General features: G+C 46.0%; 1 protein-coding gene across 1 annotated transcript; it reads left to right on the forward strand.

Annotated features, from left to right (window-relative positions):
• The first annotated feature begins 1,356 nt into the window (after nt 1-1,356).
• STRAP (serine/threonine kinase receptor associated protein) lies at nt 1,357-19,889 on the forward strand. The gene is made up of 10 exons (XM_055118531.1): nt 1,357-1,717; nt 2,298-2,433; nt 9,487-9,568; nt 10,033-10,105; nt 11,944-12,040; nt 12,602-12,739; nt 15,803-15,939; nt 16,621-16,770; nt 17,788-17,853; nt 18,797-19,889. Exons 1-10 carry the CDS (start codon nt 1,606-1,608, stop codon nt 18,856-18,858), a joined length of 1,053 nt encoding a protein of 350 aa, XP_054974506.1. The 5' UTR covers nt 1,357-1,605; the 3' UTR covers nt 18,859-19,889.
• The last annotated feature ends 341 nt before the right edge of the window (nt 19,890-20,230 follow it).

The following is a 20,230-nucleotide window of genomic DNA, read 5'->3' on the forward strand; positions in this document are numbered from 1 at the left end:
GGGGCTAGGACTGGTCAATGGTTGGAATCAACCACAAGTATGTGTGAGACAGTGGGTATGTAAGATAAAGAAGAGACCAATATGACAATAATAGCTGGGAATGATCACAGTGGATGAGTAGCAATATTAGAAACAGAGAAAGAGGTGGGGGAGGCTTCTCTCTCTCTCATGGGAGGGGGGTTGGGATGACGGGAGGGAACCTGGGGACACTGGTGCTGAGAATGTACACCGGTGGAGGGATGAGTGTTGGAACACTGTGAGACTGAAACCTACTCATGGAACAGCTTTGTAAGGGTCTCACGGTGATTCAATTAAAAAAGTTAAAAAAATTAAAATAAATACAGGGGGGCTGGAGCAATAGCACAGCAGGTAGGGCGTTTACCTCGCAAGAGGCCGACCCGGGTTCGATTCCCAGCATCCCATAGGCACTGGCAGGAGTAATTCCTGAGTGCAGAGCCAGGAGTAACCCCTGTGCATAACCGGGTGTGACCCAAAAAGCAATAAATAAATAAATAAATAAATAAATAAATAAATAAATACAGGAACAAAATTAAAAAAAAAAACCCAGGTCTTAAGAGCTCTGCTCTGTGTGAACCACGTGCAAGGAAAGCCACATCTCTAGACTGATGAGTGCCAATCGCAAAAAAAAAAAAAAGAAAAAGAAAAGAAAAAGAAGGTACGGGCGAACATTCATACTGGCAAACATTTACTGGTGGGGACTCTTATTCTGACGGGGGGACAGAGAAGCGATTAAGCCACAAACTTCCCTACCACTTCGGATTGCAAACAATTTGCCCAAAGGAAGGCCCTTCCTCGGCCAGCAAAGCTTTCTGTGCAATCCACAGGTCTGGGGGCTGCAGGAGCAGGAAAATAAGTACCCGGGAGAGTGTGCGGCCGGCGGCGGGGCTTGTGTCTCTGGGCTTAAGCCGCTGTTTCTACTCGGGGCTCGGGGCAGGCGCGGCCCCGACTCTCCGCAAGCCCAAGGATCTGGGGTGTGTGTGGGGGGAAGCGGCTCTTCCCAGGCTCGGCGGGGCCGGCTAAGAAGGCGCCGGAGCCCCCGCAGGTGCCCGGCCAGCCCGGCTCGTGCACGGCCGCCGCTGCCGGGCGCAGGGAAGACCCGACGGGTCGCCGGCGACTCCCAAGGGCGGCCAGGCCGGGCCCGGACGCGCGCGCGTGCGCGAGAGACGCGGCTCCGTAGGGCGCCGGCGCGAGGGTCACGTGACCCACCCGGGGCGGAGCCCGCGCCTGCGCGCCCGCGCGCCCCCGGCCCGCCGGCTCCTTGAAGCCGCGGGGGCCCCGCCTCCCCGGCCGCGCGTCACTTCCGACGCGCTCCCTGCGTCTCCCCCGTCGTCACTTCCGGCCGGTACCGGTGTGGACGGTGCGGATCGTGGCGGCCGGTTTTCCGGTGCTGCCCTCCCCCCCCTTCCCCCCGACGACTCCTCCTTCCCTCCCTCGCCCTCCCGCCGCGGCACTCGGCCCGCCGGGCGTCGGCTCCCCGCCCCGCTCCTCACCCCTTCCCGCCGCGGCCCCGCGCCCGTGTCGGGGCCTCGCGGGAGAGACGACGACGCCGAGGCGCCCCCCGGGCCCCCGAGCCGCGCCGCCGCCATGGCCATGAGGCAGACGCCGCTCACCTGCTCGGGCCACACGCGGCCCGTGGTGGACCTGGCCTTCAGCGGCATCACGCCCTACGGCTACTTCCTCATCAGCGCCTGCAAAGGTGAGGGCCGGCGCCCACCCTCCCCGCCGCACCCCTGCCCCGCCCGGCCCGGCCCGGCCCGGCCCGGCCCGGCCCGGCCCGGCCCGCACGGCCCCGCACGTCGCTGTTATTTCTCAAGGGTTCGGGGTGGGGAGGGTGGGGGGAGAGGAAAAACTAGGCCAGGCTGAGTAATAACCTTTTTTTCCCCCCAAGCACCTCTTAACTGTCTCATTGGATAGTCTTCGCCCCATTTAAAAGGGAAAAATATATATTATTCACCCCCCCCCGTGGGCGCCGAGATTTTTTTTTTTTAATACAGCCTTTGTCCCCAACGGCAGTGAAAGCCGCAGTGTTTTGACGCGGGTCACATCTGCAGAGCGAGTTTCCTGGCGCCCAGTGGACATGCCTGGCGGGGCCAGGGCCCTCCCCCGCCGCCGCCACCCCCGTTGGGGCGGGTCCCTAAGCGCCGCATGACCCCTCGGTGACCACCCGCGCGGGGGGCGGCGGCGGCGGGGACGTCGTCCTCGGTCCTTGTCTTCCTTCGCGGGTCGGTGATCTGAACTTGAAACTCACGGTCTGGGGGGCCTTTGGGCTTCTGCAGATGGCAAACCCATGCTACGCCAGGGAGACACAGGAGACTGGATCGGAACCTTTCTGGGCCACAAGGGCGCTGTGTGGGGCGCGACGTTGAACAAGGATGCCACGAAAGCTGCGACCGCGGCCGCAGACTTCACCGCGTAAGTGTGGCCCCGGGTGGCGGGTGGCCAGAGGGCTGTGTTCGGAAATCCTCCACGCCCTGCGCCGGTGCGGGCCAGCGGGGATACCGATGTCCTGGGTGGCACCAGCCTCTCCCACGGGCTCTGTTGGGAGCGTCTTTTAAAGTTTTTTAGAGTCGAAGAAGAGATATTTTCATTGGGGGACCGACCCCAGCCTCTTAATGCTCTCTGAGTCATGCTTGTTGGGGGCCCCTGAGCACTTCCTTCCCGAGCATCTTCCTTTAGCCGGTGACCCCCATCTCCGGCTGCTTGAGAGAACTGCACTAGGCAGGCTGAAGCTCGGTGGGTCCCGGACTCTGCTGCTCTTCATTTTCTGTGTACAAAGGTGACATCTAATCATTCTTTGCGTTGCTTTCCTTTCCTTATGTCCAGAGGATCCTTGATGTTGGTCCCACCAGCAGAGACTCCTGATAACAGGTTTTTGTATTCCTCCTCAGCTATTGCCGAGCTCTGGCCCGGACCCAGTGGTCTGTAGTTGTACATTGTCACATTGTCTCTCTCCCCCCCAGGATATTTCATTCACTGTCTTGTCTTGCCTCTGCTGTCTTAAGTGGTGTGTGGCCTTGGATGTAGGCTAAACGAAGCCTACACTCAAGTATATATTTTTTATTATTCAAAACTAGAGATATCAATAAGTCTTGAGTTGATTGGCTTGGGGCTAGAGCCATTCATAGTGTTTCAGTTTGTGGACACACACACAGTGCCCAGGGGTGGCCGGGGGATACGTGGGACCATGCGCTGAGATCAGACGAGCCCGGGCCTCTTGCATGACAAGCTGGCTTCTCCAGCCCTTAAGCACTCTAAGATGGCCCCACCAGCAGGTTTATGTTTTAAAAACACCCCTAAGGTTAAGGTGATTCTGACGTGTGTAGTCAGTGAGTGGTCAAAGGGGTGTTAGTCCTTGGCGTTTGGGAATTTGGCTGCTTCCTGGGCCATCAGCATCTTCCTGCCGCCCTCCGCCCCGTGCTTTCCCAGACAACTGCCCGCTGCTGGATTCACTTGTCCTCCTCAGATTTAGGCCTTGTATGTGTTACTGGCTTGATTTGTAGTCATCCACTTGCTTCTTCTAGTTTCCCCTCCAGATTTTATATGATCTTGGTATCAGTACTTCCTAGTTCTCTTTCTCTTAGAACTCATTAACTGTTGAGATTAATGCAGGCACTGTCAAGACTGTGCACACTTAGACGTTGTTAAACTGAGGAAAACCTGGAGAGTGAAAATAGTCTGATCTGGGAGGGGGGGAGGACACACCTTCCACTACTTGGGGCTTACCCCTGGCTCTGCTCAGGGCACCGTATGGGGTGTTGAAGATTGAACACAGGTCAGCCCTGTGCAAGGCAAGTGCCCTACTCGCTATACTATATCTTGGGCTCCTGGTTATTTTTTTATTATTACTGTTAAATTCACACTAAGGCATTTGGAAATGTGTTGCTCCCTTAAATAGATCAAACATAGTTTGTTGTCAAGTGGAAGAAGGTTGATTGTGGTAGTGGATACATGGCTGCATTTGTGGAAATTATTCCACTGGGCAAATTTTATCACTTGTATTACTTGTCATCCTGTTGCTCCTCTGATTTGCTCAAGTGGGGGCCAGTAATGTCTCCATTCGTCCCAGTCCCGTGCTAGTGTAGCCCAATGGCATCTGCTTGCACCAGGAACACGAAGAGCATCAAACTGTTTGTTCAGGGTCTTGACGAAGAAGTTTGGCCGTCTTGCGTAGGTGGGCGGCCATGTGTTCTTTTGGCGTCCCATGGAATCCAGTCGGTGACAGTAATGGGCCTCATTCCCCTGGGCAAATTTTATATATTTTAAGAAATAAGTGAAAATTTTGAAGAACTGGAACAGAGGTGTAGTATACTTAGATGAGTCAGAATTTGAGACAGTATGAGTCTCAAATTTTTGAATGCCATGAGGATCTTCAGAGCCTTTATACGGCTTTGAGCTTCTGTGTTTATATGTCAGACAGATAAAAGTGAAGAACTGTTTGGCCTTATATAAATCCTTTAGTCCTGAGGCCAGCGAGCTCAGCAGACTTGTTTTGGGATGCCCAGGCTTGATCCCACTGCCTTCTGTCCAGAGCCGGTGATCCTCACCCCTGGCGCAGGGCCTGGGCTCTCTCTGAGCACTGCTGGGTGTGGCCCCAAACAAAACCAAAAAATCCTTGACTGTCAACGGGTCAAGCATTGGTTTAGATGTCAGCATGCATGCTTATGTTTCAGAGATGCTTTGGTGATTAATTGTGGGAGGTGAAAAATCAGTAAAAGGTGATTCTCAGACTTCCTGAGTGCTGGAAGTTGACGGTGCTCGTTGCTTTTGTGCTCGCACTCTTCCTGTTAAAGTGCCTACTGATGTGTCCTTGTGTCGGGAGGCAGGCCCTTCCATCTTAGGTTTGTTGTGTTCCTGGCTAGAGTCAGGGATAGAGGATGAGTGAACTAAAGGTTCTTCTCAAACATGTCAGGCAGTCACGTTTGGCTTTTCATCCCATGCAGAGTTTGCGGGAGGTGCTGGGGAGCCAACCTAGGCAAGTATATGGTCCAGCCCCATTTAAGTGGTATTTTTCAATGAAATATAATTAAGTTACAAGTCTAACAAAGTAACATATTTTACAAACTTTAGCATTGGTGGAAACAAGCTTTAAGTTCTGGCATGGTGTGGTTTCATTAACTTAGTTGTGTGTTATCTAGCTCTTACTGTGCTGATTAATGACATGAGAAAAATGCTGCTGGTTGGTGTCGCTTCAGCCTGGGTAGCCCTGTGCAGAGCTTGTTGGGAAGAAGTCGGCTTCTAAAATCCCCAAGCCACTGTTGTCCACTTGACCACGCTCTAATGGCAGCCTCCAGGAAGAGGAAGGAAGGACTTTGGCTAGAAGTCAGCTGTGTGATAATTACTCTGAAATGGAGAGAGGAATAGGGTGTGTAAAAGTGGGCTTTGACAGAATCCTGAAAATGTGTAGTCTAGCTTTTTTTTTCCTGCCTGAGAAAAGTGTCTTTGGGTCACGTACAGACCTCTCTAATCAACAGCAGGGCATGTGAGGGCCTGCCCCTGGCTAAGGGCTCAGTGTGTAGCGTTTTATATTTTACTGTTTGATTTCAAATTGTAGCACTGTAGCACTGTCGTCCCGGTGTTTGATTTGCTTGAGCGGGTACCAGTAACGTCTCCATTGTGAGACTTGTTGCTACTGTTTTAGGCATATCAAATATGCTATGGGTAGCTTACCAGGTTTTGCTGTGTGGGCGGGATACTCTCGGTAGCTTGCTGGCTCTCTGAGAGGGACAGAGGAATCGAACCCGTGTTGGCCACATGCAAAGCAGATGCTCTACCCACTGTGCTATCATTCCAGTTTCAAACTGTAGTAAGCATAAATTCTGGAACTAGATTGAATTTGAATTCTGACTCCATTTAGTTATGTGATGTTGGAAGTGTTAGCTTCAGGTTTCCATCATGCATAAAAATGTTGATAATAATGATTATGTAGGTTGATTGTAATGATGTAAGTGTGAATGTTTCCAATACTTAGAAGATTTTCAGCTAAAATCTAATTGCCAGCTAAGGGTTAAGGGTTCCCCGTGTAAGGTGACGTGGGACAGAATCAAACCTGTTATTTTGGAGGGGGTCGGGTGCCAGGGATCGAGCTGGTGCTCCTGCATGCAAAGACTGTGCTTGGTCTTTCTGAGCCATCTGCTAGACCCTCGGGCTTGTTCTTTGGGGCTTGTTTTGGGTCAACTCCCAGTGGTGCTCAGGGACTCGGGTTCCCGGGGATCAGACTTGGGCCTCCTGCATAGAAAGCCTGTGTTCAGCCTTGCACTCTGTTTGGCCTAATTTTGGAGCTTTCATGGCTAAAGCTGTGAAGCCTTTAAATTTCACGTAAGGAAATTTGAGTATTAAGTATAAGAACGGATGTCTTCGGTTTTTTTTTAACCTTAGTTAATTTAGACTTGATTTGGTTGGAAAGGTAGATGATAGCATTCATGTAAACCGGCAGCCCTGAGTTTGTGTGGTTGTGCCTTGTGGCTTTCCAGTTTGCTCATGGCTGCTTCCACTTTCCTAGATGTATTTCCAGTTTGTGTCTTTGCAGTCTAGCATGCTGAGTCTGATACATAGCAAGGACCCAACAAATAGTAACTTGAACCCCTCTTCTGTTGTCTGAGATGTTCGTTGTGTAGATGACTTCCTTTTAGTGACTTGTAAGGGGGCTTGCTGTTAGCTGTGTGGTCCAGCTCCAGTATACTTAGTCAGGTAATCAGCTGACGTGGTGTTTGATTATATTGGTGTAAGCACTTTTTTTAGGACACGTCCCCTCTGCGTTTTAATGCTTCGTTTGTGAAAATTAATGATTTTTCTGTTGTCATGAAAATCTCTTCAGTAAAGCAGGTCTGTGGGTGAGTGTTGAATGTTGCCATAAAGTCCAGAGGGTAGTAGGGTGCTTGCCTGTAGGAGGCAGACCTGGGTTCAATCCTTGGCAGCCCATATGGTCCATGAACACTGGGTGTGGCCAAAAAATTCTGGCAACTCAGGCAGTGAGTCTGTTCCTGAAACAGCATCCTCTTAATTCATCCCTTGTTAGCATATTTCCCGTGGCCCTCTTAGCACCCCCTTTTCCCTCTCTGATTCAGGGTCATCAGAAGAGGGTGCCTACTCTAGAACCGTCGAGAAGGACCTCGACTGGGTTGCAGAGAGTGCTTGAGGACATCTGGTGCTGCAAAGTATAGGGGCCCTTCCCCCCCCCTTTTTGGTAAAAGCCAGTAGAAAAATCTGGTTTTCTCTGCATAAGGTTCTTTTCTTTTTCTTTTTTAATAAAGTAGTTCACAGTATTTGATTACATTTAATATTCAAACACCACTCCCATCACCATTACACCTTCCCACCACCATATTTTGGGTGTTTCCATCCCGAACCCCAATCCCTGCCCCAAAGCAGAACCCAAATAATATATTTTGTGTTGTTACAAAAAACTACTGAAAGTGCTAAAAAAAGTTTCCTTAGAGGAAATAGTGTGAAGATTGCTGTATTTCACCCATGGGCCGTGAAGCCCTTCCATAAGAGGTCACTAACGCTAACGAGTTAAAGGTTGAGTCAAGTGTGCTTGTCAAAAAATATTTCTCTCGGGGCTGGAGCAATAGCACAGCAGGTAGGGCGTTTGCCTTGCACGTGGCCGACCCGGGTTCGATTCCCAGCATCTCATATGGTCTCCTGAGCACTGCCAGGGGTAATTCCTTGAGTGCAGAGCCAGGAGTAACCTCTGAGCTTTTCGGGGTGTGACCCAAAAAGCAAAAAAAAAAAAAAATATTTCTCTTTAAGATTGATCACCTCCTACTTTGAACTCCGTTGATCGTGGCGCGGCACTCTTGGAGTTGCCGTGTGGTGTGAAGTGTTCAGGAATAGGTTCGCTTGTGGGTGAGGCACCGCTGTGAGCGTGGCGGCAGTTGAGTTCTGGAGGTTTTCAGCTGCCGGGGCTGGGTCCCTTGGAGTGGGGAGGGGTCTCACCTGCCCCCCTCAAGGCACCCGAATGAAGAATGAAACAGCCTGGCGCGGGGCTGGCGGCATGGTATGGCGAGTGTCGTGGGAGGCTCCCTTCCGGGAGAGGACGTGCAGCTCTCGCATAAGGCTCTTACGTCTTGCTTTGAACAACATCTGTAGACACATTTCTGCCTTAAAATAGCTAATCAGGGGGTTTGGAATCGTAGTACAGCTGGTGGGTGTTGGCTGTGCACACAGCCAGCCCAGGTTCCATGTCCCACACCCCAGAGGGTCTCCTGAGCCCCCCAGGAGTGATCCCTGGGCTTCACTGGGTGTAGTCCTCCCCTTCCCCCAACCATAGTCATGTTGTTAATTCTTTAAAGAAGTTTCATGGCCTCTCTTTTGGGTCTGTTTTCAGAGTAAGAGTTCGAAGTAGTTCGGAGAATAAATGCCATGGCCTTAGGAGCCGACCATGACCAATGCATTACTGATAGGATCGGAGCTCTGCACCCAGCTGCTTAATACCAGCAGCTTCTTCCTCGGAGATGAGAAGATGCCAGATACTTTTTAGAACTCTTAAGGTCTTTTTAGGACACTTAACTGGGAATTATGGAACTAGGCCAACGGCAGTATAAGTGATGAGAATATGATCTGTGGGGTGTGCCCGCCTCAGCTTCTGTAGATTGGTTCTTGTGTTTGGGCCACACCAGGCCATGCTCAGCAGGGATCACTCCTGACAGCGCCGGGGGAGCCAGCCATGAGGTGCGTGCAGGCTCGGCCCGAGAGGAGAGCTGATGCGCTCACTCAGTCCCCTCCTCCCTGGTGAATGGACGCGGTCTAAGCAGAGCCCAGGAGTTGCAGGAAGATAATGGATTGGATATACTTGACATTAGTCACTTCAGAGGACACGAGCAGGTTCTCTGAGACGTGATACCATGTGAGTGATGAGGAAAGAAATTTCCAGTCTCACCACCTGCCATGCAGCTGTGTGGAATTCTCAATTCATGAACTCTTCAGCTCTGATTTTCCCGTGATTAAGAAAATGAAAGCCAAAAAAAAGTCATCAGTGTAAACTTGAGTTCTGTGGAGGAACTGGAAGAGCTAGTTGATGGAGCTGAGGTACATGGATTTAATGATGAGATGGCGCTTGACTGAGTTCTGAGGCTGCGTGGAACCAGGTAGCAGAGATTGAAAAGCACAAACTAAAGCTTTCTTGTTTGCCGTGTACCTGAGAGAAGGGGAGAGAAACAGTTGGAAAGTGTAAACTTTAATTTGCTTTAAAGTTTGTTGCAGTCTAGCTAGATGGGTTAACAACAAGATAAATCAAGGAGAGAATGAGTTGGTAGCTTAAATTCATAGTTATTTAATTGTCATCATCACCTTTTTTCATAATATTTTACCAATACTCACTTTGTCAAATATAGACTAAACAAGGAAATTAGAGATAATGAAGATTTCGAATGCATTTATGTGGCATTTCTGTACCATTCCACACACTTCTGTGGTAACTCGGCATCAGCATTACTGGCGACTCCTAACTCTGCTTTTCCCTTTCAGGAAAGTGTGGGACGCTGTTACAGGAGATGAGGTGATAACTCTTGCTCATAAACACATTGTCAAGTCTGTGGATTTCACACAGGTATGAAAAAGTGGAATTATTTTTTAAGAAGTTCATTGTAATTACAGGGGAGTTTTCATATACTTTGTCATATTTGGTTATAATAAAGTTTCTCTTGTCTTATGAGGACTTTAAGGTAGCATGAGACTTGTTTGGGTCTTTCAACAACAGCAAACATTTAAAAAGTCATAATGGTATTTCCCGACTATTGCATAAGGGGGAGTGTAAATTTGAGATGTTTGGAATCAAAGTGCTTTTTAAGAGAGATAGGAGTGGAATGGTGGTGGGACAAGTTTGACTGGGGAAGCTTGAAGGGCCTCCTTGGCACTTGGCAAGCAGGAGAAAGGTATGCTCAGAAGTAGCTTCTCAGAAGTAACTGGGCTGGAGCCTCTTTCTGGTGTCTGCACTTGGTATTGAAGAGGCTTCAAGGAGATGTAACTGTTGAGGTGGTTAAATGTTTGTAACATTTTCCCCTTTGTTTCCAGGATAGTAACTACTTGCTAACCGGGGGACAGGATAAACTGTTACGCATCTATGACTTGAACAAGCCTGAAGCTGGTGAGTGTTGTTTATATAGAGAATTTGGAATTTCCTTTTCTTTGAAAGAAATAGCTTTTTTTTTTTTTATTTTCTGTTCAGTACTCAGAATCTGGAAAAAAGAAAAAGTCATGAGAAACAGTTAATATCCACCATCTAGTCTTAATCGCTGTTAAGACCTTTAGATTTTGATTCATATTCTTCCAGTTTTTTTTCCTCATGCAAATCTGTTATTTCAACTCATTATGCTTAGAAAGACTTGCAATCGAGTATGTAATGTCACTGTATCACTATCACTATATGTAATGTCATCGCCACAAAATAGATGTATTTATCATCCATAAGTCACTCTGCTTCGAGAGTTTTTAGAAAGCCATAGCTATATTGAAAATTAAGCTGATATTCCCTGGGTATCTTCCTTTTCTGAAAATAGTTTTGGTTTGGGGCCATACCCAGCAGTGTTTGGGGGCTATTTCCAGCTATTTCTTGGCGGGGGGCGGGGTGTAGTTCTTTACCGTTGAAGTATTTTTAAGGTGAGGAAACGCTATTTCCAGATAATTCTCCTTGGGTACATTACATAGGTGCTCTTTCTCTTTCTTCTCTTTGGTAACCTTTGGCCAGAACACCACCGAGTATTCTAACCTTATGTAACCTGTGAGTGTCCCTTTCGGGATTTGGTGGCAGTTAATAGGAATAATGGCAGTTAATTGATGGTCTTTTAACTTTCTGTTCTATACCGTATGTGGTGCTATACATACATGTGTCTATACATATATATATTTTTTCCTTATTTGGACCTTCTAATTGCTGAGGTATAGTAAACGGTTGCCACCTCTTTTTTTTTTTTTTTTTTTTTCATAAGAGGAAAGGCAGGCTTCAGAAGGTTAACTTAATTTGCTCAAAGTCCAAATAGTGTATTGATTAACATTAGCTCCAGCATTTGCTGTTGGTAGAAAGAACAGTGAGCGGTGGTTGCTTTTTGTTTTTCAAATCTTTTGAAGGGAAAGTCTCCGAAGCCTGGTTCCCACCCCCTTTTGTGCACGTTGCTCTCTATATAGAAATATTCTTGGAGCTGCTGCCCCACTTTTTATTTCCTGCCTCCCATCCAGCCCCTTTCCCTCCTTGATAAAAGGTTGTGAGGCTGCTAGTCTTAATCTTGAAATGCTTTGTTACTGGGTCTGTTTTGTTTTTTAATCGTGCCTTATTTGTTTTATTTCATCATACTACAGTACTGCTTTTGAAGGCAAAAAACTTTCTTGGTGGTAGTGGTATATTCATTGTCCACTGCTTTAGAGATGAGGGTTTCTCAGTGTTTCCCAGAGTGAGGCTCTTTGTCCCTGCCCCGTGGCATACTGGTTGGCCTACTAAGTTTATGCTGTTGGCCTACTAAGTGTGGAGTGTTCCATGGGGAAGCTTCCAGGGGACCATATAGGCCCTGATTGAGAAACACTAATAGAGATTATAATTTTTCATTTCCTTTTGTGCAGATGATTTTTAATTTCAATATAGAAAAGTATAATGTAGGCAAACATCATATTTGAACTTGACTGACTTTTGAAAAGTTGCAGTATAATTTAAATAAATTTTTTCACATATGTAAATGTTTTTATGTTGCTCTTTTTTAAAAATAAATATTATTGGGGCTGGAGCAATAGCACAGCGGGTAGGGCGCTTGCCTTGCACGTGGCCGACCCGGGTTGATTCCCAGCATCCCATATGGTCCCCCAAGCACCGCCAGGAGTAACTCCTGAGTGCATGAGCCAGGAGTAACCCCCTGTGCATCGCCGGGTATGACCCAAATCCCCCCCCCCCAAAAAAATATATTATCAAGTATATTTAATAAGTTGCTTTGTCTTCAGAACCTAGGGAAATCAGTGGTCACACCTCTGGTATTAAAAAGGCTCTCTGGTGCAGTGAAGATAAACAGATACTTTCAGCTGATGATAAAACTGTTCGGTGAGTAATTTTTCTTTGATTTTAGAGTTGGAGAAACCTTTTGCCTCAGTGCTTATGTTTTGACTTTGCTCTATTAGAATTCTGCGAAAGAGTTGTCTCTGAAATTGTTGTACATGGGTCACATTCTCTGCTGCTGTCCCTTGACTTGCACGATTCACAGCTGCAGGAAAGTGCTGACTCAGCCTAAGTGGGTGGCCTCGCCTGGGTCTCTGAACCGTCTCCTCTTCTGTCCGTGGGGGTGGGGAGTGGGTGTCCGTCCAGATACTCACCATCAGCGTCACAGGATCAAATTCTTAAAGCATCGCTGAAAATGATTAGTGTTAGGATGGTTTGGGTGACATTATTAGGAAATTATATTAAAGTTTTAAGGTTATCCTCATCAGACAAGCTACTAAGTATTGCGAGTGTTTTAGGAAACCGGAACTTTTCTTGTCGAGGTCTGTAGTTTCTGACTTGTAAGGGATGTTTGACTTTGATTGTGATTGTTTTGCAGATGGGATTAGAATTTTTTACTTTTTTTTTTTAATCGAATAAATACCCCTGTATTTTTCTCTTTTGTAGACTTTGGGATCATGCCACGATGACTGAAGTGAAATCTCTAAATTTTAATATGTCTGTTAGCAGTATGGAATATATTCCTGAAGGAGAGATCTTGGTAATAACTTATGGAAGATCTATTGCTTTTCATAGTGCAGTAAGGTATGTTTATCCCCCCAACAACAAAAAAATCTGCTTTTTTTCTTTTTGCCAAATAAGGAAAATTTACTGTGCATAAACTTGGAGGGTATGTCAGAAAGGCATTTTAAAACAACTGTTGACCTGAGCTGTGTGGGGAGAAATGTGTCTGTACCTACATCTTTTGATATTTAAATTTGTTGATACTTTTAAGGGGTTTATTTGTAGATATTCAGATGATGTATTGGTAAAATTGAAACTTTTAAGCTTTTATTCAAAGTATCGGGGCCGGAGCGATAGCACAGCGGGTAGGGCGTTTGCCTTGCACACGGCCGACCCGGGTTCGATCCCCGGCATCCCATATGGTCCCCCAAGCACCGCCAGGAGTAGTTCCTGAGTGCAAAGCCTGGAGTAACCCCTGAGCATTGCTGGGTGTGACCCAAAAAGCAAAAAAAAAAAAAAAAAAAAATCAAAGTATCACCAGACTAGTATAGTGCTCAAATATTAATTACTGTTTGCTGTGTTTTTGATTTTATTGATTTTTGCCTTAAAATCCTAGAGAAATGTATTTTCTATTTTCACATATACTGACAAAATGAATTTCTTAAAACAGACACTTTCTGTGACTACAAATAATATAGTAAACACTTGTTGAAAAACTGGAAAGTACATTTTTTAAAAATTTCCTCAATCCTGCAACCATAAATACCAGAATATAGCTATAGCTTTTTTTCTCTTTCAGTTTTATTTTGCAAGGTGCTGTGAACTGAGGGCCTCACACATGCTCAGTGAACTCTAGTATTGAAGCTCATTCCTGGCTCTTTTAATAGCTGTATTTTCTTCTCTTGTTATGTAGTTGGCATTGGTATGGTTGTTTTAATTTTTTAGTTACTTCAGAAATAATAAAATGTCAGCTTATTTGTTGATAGACTAAGAGCACTAGAATGATGAGGTATCTGTGAAGTTCTGAATCTCATCCTTGTCCTCCTCCTCCATGTCACTGGGGTGACCCTCATGGATCTAGGCATCAGACCACCAACCTGAGCCCTGAACCACAAGGCTGGTTACCTGAGGGCTGAGCACTGCAAAGAGTCTCTCTGCCTCTTAGAAGGCTTGGTTTGGGGCCACACCCAGCAGTACTCTGGAGCTACCCTGGTGTGGTGCTCAGGGTGCAGTGATAGGGACCAAACCCAGGCCTCCAGCAGTCAATAAATGCTTTTTGTGCCATCTCCCAGACTAGAGAGAGAGAGAGAGAGAGAGAGAGAGAGAGAGAGTCTCTATGTACATACACACACACACACACCACACATACTCTCTCACGCACACAACCCTTAGGAGCTGGGGAGGTAGTACAGTGGTCAGGATGCATGCCTAGCATGTGCTTAACCCCTCTTTGATTCCCACCACTCAGTATCACCAAGCTCCCAAGCACTGCTGAGTGCAGCTCTCGAGTTCCCCAGCACTGCCAGGCTCCTCCAGGTAGCTTTGCATCCTTGGGTCCTTGCATTGAAGCCAAGAATTTCCAGTGGGACCCCTCGGTCTCCTGAGCACAGCCGGAGACCCCCAAATTATGCCCTTTTATACTCAGAACAGTAGTTGTAACCTCTGTGAAGGGCTCGTGACACTAAGGTTGAATGGCAGAAGGAGAGGACAGAAACGAGGGGGAGCAGTTCAGAAAGTGAAATGAGTGCACGCATGCGGTGAATGGCTAGTACTAGATTGTGCGGCGTTTAGCCCTGCCGCAGACTGCTGCCTCAGACCCATCTTGTTGGCAGAGGTTGCCAGCCTACTGGACACTCACGCTGAGTAAGCGGGTATTCTCGGTGCGCCTGCATAGGCCTGGTATGTGATAGAATAGGATTTAGCACAGGGGTAAGCGTGCGCTGTTGTGTATTGAGGCAGGCCTCGCAGGATCTCTAGGTTGATCTGGAAAAGAGCCAGGGCCAAGCTCTTTGATCGTCGGGTGAAGCACCACTGGCCTGTTGCTGCTCAGGGCCTTTCCCTGCTCAGTGTTTAGGGGTCTCTCTGGGTAGTGCTTGGGGATCATACGTACTCAAACCCGGGCCACCTGGATGCAAAGCATGCACACGAAGCCTGTCTCCTGGTCCTTTGAATTTTTGTTTCGTCTTTTGACCGTACACAGCAGTAGTAAGGGCTTACAATCCTTACTATGCTGATGCATCACTTGTAGTAGTGCCAGATTTAACCTATTGCAAAAATTTTATAAACTCCTAGCAAGTGAGGCTGATTATCAAGTGATCCTCCATGTGAAACTTTTCTCTGTTTACAAAAATTTGTGCCTTTTTTTCTCTTTTTTTGGGGGGGGTGTCACACCCGGCAATGCTCAGGGATTACTTCTGGCTCTGCACTCAGGAGTTACTCCTGACGGTACTCAGGGGACCATATGGGATGCTGGGGATTGAACCCGGGTCGTCTGTGTGCAAGGCAAACGCCTTCACCGCTGTGCTATCTCTCCAGCCCCCAAAATTTGTGCCTTTGAAAAATCAATATAAAAGTTTTTTGTTTGTTTTGGGGCCACACCCAGAGGTGCTCAGGACTTATTTCTGGCTCTGTTCAAGGGTCACTCCTGGCAGGTTCAGGGGGACCATATGGGATGCCAGGGATCACATCTAGGTTGGCTGGAGAGCAAAACAAGCACCCTTGCCCACTGTGCTTGTCCAGCCCCAAAAGTTAAACTTAGGAAGCAGAAACGGCAACATGCTGGCACTGTGGCTTTGACCATCTAGCATAACCATTTTGAGGAAGGCCACTGCCTTCCTCTGCTCAGTGTCGGGAGCCCTTTATTGAAGCGTCCCGGTGTTCCTGAGGATGAGTTCCAGTTGGCATTATAGCAGCCTTGACTTCTTGGCTCTTTTGCTAATTTTATTTAGGCTTGGCAATGGGTTTTGGGTTTGCAGGTGTTTCTGTGTGGGATTTTTTTTTTTTTTTTAATGCATGTGCTTTATGTTTGGCTAAATGAATTAAGCATGGATTTCTTGACTTTCAGAGTTTAAAATAGTTTAAAGATAACTAATTATGTTGTTATATTTGTTATTCAAAATTTAAAATATGTAAATTTTTCTCCAGTTTGGACCCAATTAAATCTTTTGAAGCTCCTGCAACTATCAATTCTGCATCACTTCATCCTGAGAAAGAATTTCTTGTTGCAGGTGGTGAAGATTTTAAACTTTATAAGTATGATTATAATAGTGGAGAAGAATTAGGTGAGTTATCTTCCTTCCCCTTACCTTTACCAAATGTCAGATCTCAGTAATTCGTGTCTCTAACATTTCTGTCTGTACATCTTGAAGTCATGTCTTCCCTCTCACTAAAATTAATAAACTTCCACATGAAAAATATAAAGGATTTTCATCCTCTGAGTCTAGAAATTTGGCATGAAGGACCTTATTTTACTTTTTTCCTTTGCCAGTGTTTCTCCATAATGAGTGCTGCGCCCCCTCATGCACACATCCCTTCCAGGTGGTGGTGCTGGATCTCCCTTGGCATGGTAGTAGCCTCGGGTGTGACTTAGGGGGCTTTCTGTTTTGTTAACGAAGATAGATTTCTCAAAAGTTGTAAGAATTGGCTCCAGGGAGCTAGCTTTGAGTTCAGGGTATAGAAGTTAGGATTTAGTTGAGAAGGTTTTAGATGTGCATCCTCTGAATTTTCATTTACTCCCTCACCCTTACTGGACCTTGAGAGGGGTAATGTTAGAAGTTGCAGGCATGATTGGCCACTGTCTGGCTTGGGTTGTTCTCATTAGATAGAGTTCTATACATTTGCCCTTTGAAATTTGACGTTTAGCACTGATAACAGTTTTTTCTTTGGGATATCAGTGTTCTCTCCTTAAGTTGTAGTTCGTTGTGAGTATTCCATGATGTGATGGCTCTCATTCTCTCCTGCAGAATCCTACAAAGGGCACTTTGGTCCGATCCACTGTGTGCGATTCAGTCCCGACGGAGAACTCTATGCCAGCGGTTCTGAAGATGGAACACTGAGACTCTGGCAGACCGTGGTGGGAAAGACGTATGGCCTGTGGAAGTGCGTGCTTCCTGGTAAGAATCTATGAAGACGGCCGAACAGAGATTCATGGTTTTGTGTCATTTAAAAATTATTAATTCGGATAAAAAAAAAAAAGAGTAAAAAAAAATGTAAAAAAGTAAAGGAACCTTCATCATCATAAAAAAATTATTAATTCGGAGCTGGAGCGATAGCAAAGCGGGTAGGGCGCTTGCTTTGCACGTGGCCGACTCGGGTTCGATTCCCACCATCCCATATGGTCCCCTGAGCACGGCCAGGGGTGATTCCTGAGTGCACAGCCAGGAGTGACCCCTGAGCATCGATGGGTGTGACCCAAAAAGCAAAAAAAAAAAAAAAAAAATTAATTCGGGGCTGGAGCGATAGCATAGTGGGTAGGGCGTTTGCCTTGCACGCAGATGACCTTGGGTTCAATTCCCAGCATCCCATGTGGTCCCCTGAGCACTACCAGGGGTAATTCCTGAGTGCAGAGCCAGGAGTAACCCCTGTGCATCGCCAGGTGTGAACCAAAAAGCAAAAAAAAAAAAAAAAAAATTATTCTATTCATTCTTTCTGCTGCTTGTTGATTTTAAATGATATGTCCAACTTTAACTGCTATGTCTCAGGCTTTTTCCGACTGAGACCTTCCAACTCTCTTTCCTGTGCCCCCTCTATTCCAATCCAGCTACCTCTTGGACCTCTAGTGTCATGCTTTGGCACCCTTTTGTGGAATTTTTCACCTTGGGGCCCCTTGGATTTACATGAGGACCAGAGATCATATGATCTTTGGTTGAGAAATACTGATCCAAGCAAAGAGAAACTCGGGTTATAAATTGCGGTGTTCTTTTGCTTGCTAATATTTTTTTATATATGTAATTTATTTTGTTCCCAATTTTTATTATTAGGTAGTGAATGGAATAGGTCTAGCTAAAATTTGCTAGAGGCCTGTCTAAAAATTTTAAACTGAACTTTAATGTAATTTGAAAAGCTATGACTTACTCTCCTTTAATGCTGGAATTTAATTATGCTATTGTTGTTCACTTTTGTTTTCATAGAAGAAGACAGCGGTGAGCTGGCCAAGCCAAAGATCAGTTTTCCAGAGACAGCAGAAGAGGAGCTAGGTAAATACTAGTGAAGTCGTGGGGTTCAAAAGTGAGATAGTGTGGGCTTAGCAAAGAGTTTTCCCCCCTTGACAAAAGTTTATTAATGGTGAAAATGCTTGACTAATGGAAAGTTTAAGAACAACATGTTTAACGTTTAAATAACAGTATAGTAATGGATATGAAGATGTAGAATGAACTTGGTAGAATTACTCTTCTGTTTTTTGTGTGTTTTGCCTTCTGTTCCCGGACTCAGACCCAGGGCCTCGCATGCCTAAGAGACGTACTCTGCACCTGAGCCACATGCCCATGACATTGCTTGTCTCGGGACTCAGTCTGCTTTAGGTAGCAGTTGTTAAACATGTGTAGTTACAGTTGTAATTCTTAGCGTTTATTAAGCACTTCATACATATCAGGTATTCTGTCCCAAATCTGGAGTGACTTATTGTATGCTCTGATAAACAGATTGAAGTTGAAGGGGGCACCCCAAATCTGTTGAAGACATAATTTTAGTGGTTTTTCAGTAGCCAGAGTCACTGAAAATCTATCTCAGGTTGTGGACAGATAGTACAGTGGGCAGGGCACTTTCCTTCTACACTGCCACCACAGACCTGATTCTTGTCACCACTTGTGGTCCCCAAGCTCCGCCAGGAGTCAGCCCTGGGTACTGCTATAAAAGAGAAAAGAAAGACTGGAAGATGGAGTTTTCTGGTTTAGAAGGCTTGACGGCGGGAAGAGATCCTCTGGCTCTTCCTTCCTGCGTCTGCCGGGCAGGAGTATATCCCCAAAGGCGTTTCACTTGCTCTTTCTCACGCCCTCTCAGCATGCTGAGAAGATGGGCTTCGTTGTGTGTGGGGGGGGGTGGCGGGTATATCATTTGGGGGGAAAGTCGATTTAGCAGAAAAGTTGATCTGCTTTTTTCCTGTTATGAAGGTGGCTCACATGACTTTTTCTTAAATTGTAGAGGAAATCACTTCAGAAAATTCAGATTCCGTCTATAGCTCAACTCCTGAAGTGAAGGCCTGAGCGCCAGGCCTGTGCCCCAGAGAGCATCCAACTTACGGACTAAAACAAGCAAGCAGAAAAGCATCCGCCTTCCAGCGTGCCTCCATGGAAGGTAACCCCGGGCAGTAACTACTGAGGAATATGGAGTGGCTCCAGAGCTGGGACTAACTGGGCGTTACCTGTATGGGCGACCCCAAGAGCACGCCATGAAGACACACGCAGGTTTTGCTCTTGAACTCCGGCGGCCTGTTGTCTTTTTAATGAATATGTGCAAGCCAACATCCCATTTCTCTTATATAATTAGATTTCTCGTAGCTGTTTATGTTATTATGAGGAAGAAAAATATATTGGCCTATTTTTCTGAATTTTCCCTTAAAGCAGAAAGTCTTTTTTTTTTCCTCTTTTTTTTTGCGTTAGTTGTAAAGAAGAGGGAACGTGATATGATAAAGTAATTGGTTTGATTTCTCTTTCATTGTACACTGCTTCTGAACATCTAATTGTTTTTAGTTACCTAAATAAAAAGCCTCTAAAACAAAATAATGTTTGTTTCTTGGGGAAAGTTGATACATTTGAACTTTATAAATGGAAATAACCAGAAAGATTTTCTACATCATGACATAGCAAAAGACAACTTGGCTAATGATGAATCTGTTGCGAACATTGTTTCCTAAATTGGAAATTTTATTACTGAATTACGGACCGAGTTCTTGCAATGTGCTTGCCCTTTACTAGGATTGCAGCCGTCTTCCTGCTGGATTGGACAGAAATGGTTAACCTGTGTTTTAAAAACCCTTCATGGTAACTGTTTAAATGACACGTCCTAGTGGGAAGGAAAACATAAAGCAGTTGAAAATTATCACAAAAGTCTCACCACCAAAAATCTTAAAATTGAGAGAAAACTAAAGCACACACCTCTCTGAGTGTGTGTGCAGATAGGAAAGATTTTATGGATATGAATAATTGTAGACCTGTAATGTTTGTTACTTTATCCTTTAAGTTAGGGTGGTATTCAGGCCTTTTTATTAATCTTTTAATAAAATGAATCAACTAAGCTTGAACTTGTATTTTTTAACATGGAGGGGATATTAAACTCTTGTAATTTGGAAATACTTTCTGCCATTAAGTAGTGTCTCTGCCAAGTTGCATTGTCTTTAGTTCAACTTCTGAGTGATCTTCAGTAACTGCAAAGCAGAAGTTTCTTGTGGACTTGTGAAAAGCAGGGTGAGCCAGCATAAACCCTGAGCAAAGCTGGCAAAGCAGATTGTGGCCTTCAAGTTGGAAGTGAGAACTCTCAAGCTCAGGACTCAGGCAGGGCAGATTCTTCCCAGAGAATAAAGGTAGCCAGCTGCTGTCTTCAGAGCTGCAGACTGGCTCCTGTCTGCTAACCCTCTTT

Source organism: Sorex araneus, chromosome 10 (genome assembly GCF_027595985.1).
Source record: "Sorex araneus isolate mSorAra2 chromosome 10, mSorAra2.pri, whole genome shotgun sequence".
Lineage (NCBI taxonomy): Eukaryota > Metazoa > Chordata > Mammalia > Eulipotyphla > Soricidae > Sorex > Sorex araneus.